The 6,000-nt window shown below is 34.0% G+C and overlaps 1 protein-coding gene across 1 annotated transcript in view; it reads right to left on the bottom strand.

Annotated features, from left to right (window-relative positions):
- Cep162 (centrosomal protein 162kDa) overlaps positions 1 to 6,000 on the bottom strand; it is a 100,635-nt gene that overhangs the window by 71,224 nt on the left and 23,411 nt on the right. Inside the window, exons 10-11 of the mRNA XM_013036728.1 lie at positions 2,767 to 2,958; positions 2,019 to 2,100 (exon numbers count right to left, since the gene is read on the bottom strand). Coding sequence (XP_012892182.1) covers positions 2,019 to 2,100; positions 2,767 to 2,958 — 274 coding nt within the window. The remainder of the gene's footprint in view (positions 1 to 2,018; positions 2,101 to 2,766; positions 2,959 to 6,000) is intronic.

Below are 6,000 nucleotides of genomic sequence, written 5' to 3'. Positions count from 1 at the left end.
CCCTCAGCTCTTCAGCTCAAGGCTAGCGCTCTACCACTTGAGCCATAGCGCCACTTCTGGCTTTTTTCTTTTTGCTTATGTGGTGCTGAGGAATCAAACCCAGAGCCTCATGCAAGGCAAGTGCTCTACCACTGAGCCACCTTCCCAGCCCTAATTTACTTTTCTTTTAGGCACACAATACAAGCAACCACAGTTACCAGACCTCTTATCTGGATAACTAAATATGCTGATGTTTACTAACAGAAAACTAGTTGAAATGATGTGTCACTTTTGTAGTAAGACATCTAAAAGAAAATTATTCCTTCTTTCTCTGCTGACTGGTTGAATGATACTATGACAATCTTAAAACTATGCATTGATGACAGAAGCAGTCTAGGTAACAAAATAACTGTGCAGCAGAACTCCACTCCAACCCCAGTGCCTCACACGGGATGCTGATTCAAGCAAGAATAAATTGTTGATAATCTATGACTACAAGGCTTCCAAGAGTTGTTATAGAAGCTAGAATTAGTTACCTGGCAGTTTATTGTAAGTGTTATAGATATCCATACTAAAGGTCAATTATTATAACTATGCATTTCACGTAAGTAGAATTGTTCTCAACTTTCACACACAATCACAAAAATCTAGAATTCAAGATACTAAAATGGCTTTACTTGCAACAACAAAGACACAGATGTGTAAGAAAATCTGTTCAGAAATACTAACATTCCTCCAACAGCAATCTCCCCTTAAAAATGTCAACTAGATTTATAGATCATTTGAAAAATGCCAGGCTTAGCATTGATGAGGAAAGAAGGCCAAATAAATTGATATGACGAGAATCATCTCAAAGAATAGTCTCAATGTGTTTGTTGAAAACACAATTGATCAAATTACTAGATGAATGGATAAAGATTTTTCACAGCAATATTTCATAGGGATCAAAGCAAGCTGACTGCTTCCCCTGATCATAGTCATATGGTCTTGGGCAAGTAGTTTATTTTATTCTACAGTTTTCTTGTCTACAAAATGCAGATAATAATGGACTATTCTCATGGAGTTAATAAAAGGTAAAAAAAAATAGTGTAGGTAGAGAATGGTATAAAGTAAATATGTGATAGATGTTACTTGTAATCATCACCATCTGGTTCTTGTGAGCACTCAACTAAGTTGGGTTTAATCTGGATTCATCATTTGAAGTATAAAATAATAGTGTGTGTGTGCGTGTGCGTGTGTGTGTGTGTGTGTGTGTGTGTGTGTGTGTGTACTGGTCCTGGGGCTGGAACTCAGGTCCTGATGACTGTTCCTGATCATTTGTGCTCAAGACTAGTGCTCTACTACTTGAGTCACAGCTTCACTTCTGGCTTTTTTGGCAGTATTTGGAGATTAGTTTTACATACTCCTGCCCAGGCTAGTTTCGAACAGCAATCCTCAGATGAATGAACAATTAATAAACAATTATAAATTGTCAAGAACACATGAAAGATGCTACATGCCAAGTTGTCTGTAACAAAAATTAGTGTGACTTTTACTCTGTGTGGAAGAAGGATAATGGGTCACACATATAGCTAAAAAGTGCATTTGTGCTAGCTGGCGGATTCTCATAAAGCTCATTTCTCTTGAGACTACTGGTAGAAAATAGCCATTAAATAGCCACTTAAAACTGATTTAGAAAAGAACAAAGCTTCACCAAAAAGATAAAATTCTCTTTTGCACTCCTTGTGAATCAACTGTTCCTCAGCTATTTAAAGCTGAAGAGATCATATTTTTTAGGGCAAATTAAGGCAGCAATTTTTTTTAGCAGCATCTACTATTTTCTTTTAGCAGTAGAACTTTAGTGAATTAACTGAGTATAATATAATAAAAATGTAATAATAAAACATCGGTAGACACATATAAATTGTCTAGCCATTAAAACATTCCCTGAAATGATTACAAAAAACTAGTGATTGTAAAATTTCCAATGACACAATAAACAAATAAGCAAACAAAATTCAACTAATTAACCTACACAACACATTCTAAAAAATGCATACCTGACAGCTTGTAAATCAATAACTCTGGCCCCATAGGAGTCTATTCTGATAGGTTTCATCAGCTCCTCCACTGTGGGCAGATCTAAGAGTAGGAAAAGGTTAAAGCACAAACAAAAAATGTTACATAAATTGTTTAATTTACACACCAATACCACAATTACATTTTTTCTAGTTGATGTTTTGATGAACTAGTTGAGAATAAACATAAAAAGAAACAAAACAACACATGTAATAAACAAAGCCTTCCATCAGAAATGGTTTGATACCAGGCAAGCTTCCTATCACACTGATGAAATATCAAACATACCAAATATCAGTATGAAATACAAGCCTTGAATATTAATACTAAATATATATATATATATATATATATACCAACACTATCTTCACATTTGCTAAGTTGTGCTAAGTGATCTCAAAATACTATTCTTAGAAAAATATGTACATGTAAAAAGTAAAAATGTAAATTCAAGTAGTTTGTTGACTTGCTCAAAGCATATTAGAAAAAATCATTTCAAATTTTATTCTATGTTCAGGTAATCAATGATTCCCAGATTTAAGTTGAACAAAGCCTATGAGTTCACAGAATGAAACAAACAGATTTAAGTTTAACAAAGCCTGTGTGTGGGTTCAGAGAACGAAACAAACATCAGGACAGTATTAAATTTAAAATATACTATCTTAAAGAACATCTCCAACAATGGATAATTTTACATATTCATCTACATATCTGTCTCTCAGCTTTTACCAGATTCAGTAGTAGAGATGTGTTTTGAAGACTCTTCATTTTCTTGAGGGTGATCTTTTGTAGAGCTTTTGATATTTTCTATTGCGTTACTCTTAATTGTTTGTTCCTCTGTATCTCCTAAGGAATGGACCACATGACAGTAAGCTTGATGAAGGGCTTCAATGTCACTATTGCTTTGTCTGTAGGAAACACCTGTCAAGATAATTACAATATCAGGGTATTGTTACATGGTCAACAATGAGAAATACAGGACATAAACATCATTCTCCAATTGGTTAGAAATACAGAATCAGGCTAAAGGGCATGACAACATTACAAAAAGAAATGTTTAACTGAAACCTACACACATTCATGACTGTATCTTATAGCAGACTCAAGAATTCTTTAGCAGGTTGAGATGACTCCTGACATGCTAAATTAATCTGTTTTAGTTATCATCTTCTCATCCTATCACCTAATCAATTTCTGTACTGGATAAAACTATTTTTAAATACTTCAAACTGACATGTTCCTTTGAAGGGCTCTACTTTCCCTTTAGTACTACCACTTTTTTTCTCCTATATTCTATACCATCTTAGAATCTGCATTTTTCAACTACAATTCATCTTTTGAAAAGCCATTACCTAATGATCAAAATCCATTCATCCTTAGATCTATTCAACCTTGTGAGACATTTTACATTGTCCTGTTCCTTCAGTTTCTTCTACATCCTTATTTTCCTCATTATGCCTACTCCTTCACTGCCCGATTCTCTATTTCTTCAGGCAATAGCTCATCCTGGTGACCTTTCTCTGGCACTTTAAGTACATTCATGTGCTCATTACTGCCAAACCTATGCCTTTTTCCTTGTCAAATTTTCTAACAGATACTTCAGTTGTCCTATGAAGAACCTCTGACACATTCACAGCAAATTCATTACAGTCTTTAGCAAAATTTGGATCACTACAATGTTTCCTATCTAGGGGATGGAATCAGTACCTATTCAGCTACTAAAAACAGAAACCTTGATGTCAACCTTTACTCCTTCTCTTCTACTTCTAGCTCATCCCACCTGCTAAAAAATTTAAGAAAAAAGTGTTCATTTGTTTTTAATTTCTAACAATGGGATGTTCCAAATTAAAGAATGAGTTTCTTTTTCTCTTGATACCCATGGTTAACTAATGCTTAAAAATTAAACAATGTTTTGTGTGTATATCTATATTTATACATTCATCTTCTTCTGTACACATTGTAAACCTTACAAATAACCTCCTGAGGATATTCTCAACTGTAGATGTAAGTAGTAAAGTGCCACATATAAAAAAGAATGCCTTACAATGGGAATTTTTGTAGCTAATGTTTCAGATCATTAGGACTCTTTGGAACACATGCAGTAAGTAACAAATATGCTTAAATATACTAAAAAAAACTATGTAGTGGAGGATACTGCTAGAGCAAAACTGACAACTGGTAAGGGAAAGGAATTCTCCAAGATGGTCTTGTTTACTGGGGTGAGCCCAACTATTTCTCCAAACCACCAGCCAATATCAGGGAAACATGATTGAAAGGGAATTTTTTTTGGTGAAAAAAGCATAAAGTATTTTCTTTTTAAAGGCTAAGAAAGTTTAAGTGTCTTCTGTGCAAATGTAAATGACTTTAATGGTGAATAGCTTTGTAATACTTAATACTCACACCTAACTTGACAGGTATGAAGTATGAGAGAGGAGCTCTGAGAAAGAAAAATAAATGACCTGAAAGTCAGCAGCTAACTAAAGAGACATTAGGGGATGCTCAGAGAGAAAAGTAGGAAAAGGACTTTTATATTTATACTAACTTGTATCTTTCACCCAAATGATAGTAAACTAATCCCACAATCACATAATTTTTTTTCATGGATATGGAAAAGACCTTACTTATCTGTCAAAACAGAGAGGACTCTATGTAGTTCCTTTATTACTAGAAATCCAAAACTCCCTATACTTTTCAATTTGAGAAGTTTGAGAAGTGTTAAATACTGTATTTTAGAGGAAAGGCCCCAGTTTCATGGCACAATATTGTCATACTGTGACAGCTGCAGTCAGGCAGCTTTGCACTTAACTCCAGTCATGGTGTCTTCCTAAAACACAAATGCAAATAAGAAAAAGGCCAGATCTAGCCTGGGGCTAGGAAAACCTCATTTTTATATTTACTAATCATTTTGATCCAGCATAGCACAACAAATTCATAAATGATATTATTAACAAAAAACAATTTTTGACAATGTTTTGCTCACTCAGCCTTCTTATTACTAAGAGAAAAGTGGTGAAACCAAACCAAAAAGATATTGAACTTTTCAGTTCTTAGATTAAATTCAGATGCTCATTGGAAGACTTCCCAATGTGATTTAGCAATAATAACTGGTAAATTCAAAACCCCGGGGCCTAACCAAATGTATTTGCATTATATACCTCCACGTTTTTAGTATAGCATAAAATAAAGGCTATAAAGAATAACAACTATACAACTGAAACTTATTGCATGCTTAATCTTATCACTATACTAGCACTAACCATGAAACATTAACCACTACAATGCCTCCTTTGAAGGGAAGAAAGATTTATGTACAGTAATTGTCCACTGATATACAGTTGGTAACTGGCAAGGCTGGAAATAAGGATCCAAGTATATATAACAATAAATTCATATACTACTGCATTGAAGAACAAATCAAACTATTTCATATTATAGAACATTTGAGAAATAAGACTAAAAACCACGACTTTATATAGATTGTATCACCTTTGAAATTTTACTTTGAACAATACATTTTAACTGTCTGAGCTTTTCTTTAGTAACTCACATCAGTGATTTTCCTACTGTATTTTATTTTATTTTTTATAAGTTTTTAATGTAAAAATACTTTACAGAGGGGTTACAGTTACATGAGCAAGCTAATGAGTACATTTCCTATCAAGCATTGTTGCCTCCTCCCCCTACAATCCCTTACCTCCCACCTCCATAACTACACCCCCCTCACCTAAATTGTAAGGTTTGTTTGTTCTTCAACATAATGTCTTGTACATCTCATTGTTACAATGGGTCAATCTGTATCCCTATTTAAATATTTGGTTTTTACCCTTCCCCACCCCAAATTAGAAAAATGTTTATACAAGATGCAGGGCACTGACCTCAAATACAGTGAAAACAGGGGTTATACTGTGGGGGAGGAACATACAAAGCAACAAAAAAAATCACATGATACATTATAAATATGTT

This window comes from Dipodomys ordii, unplaced genomic scaffold, assembly GCF_000151885.1.
Source record: "Dipodomys ordii isolate 6190 unplaced genomic scaffold, Dord_2.0 Scaffold380, whole genome shotgun sequence".
Classification (NCBI taxonomy): Eukaryota; Metazoa; Chordata; class Mammalia; order Rodentia; family Heteromyidae; genus Dipodomys; species Dipodomys ordii.
The sequence above is the reverse complement of the archived record's forward strand: the minus strand, read 5'-3'. Positions and strand labels throughout refer to the sequence as shown.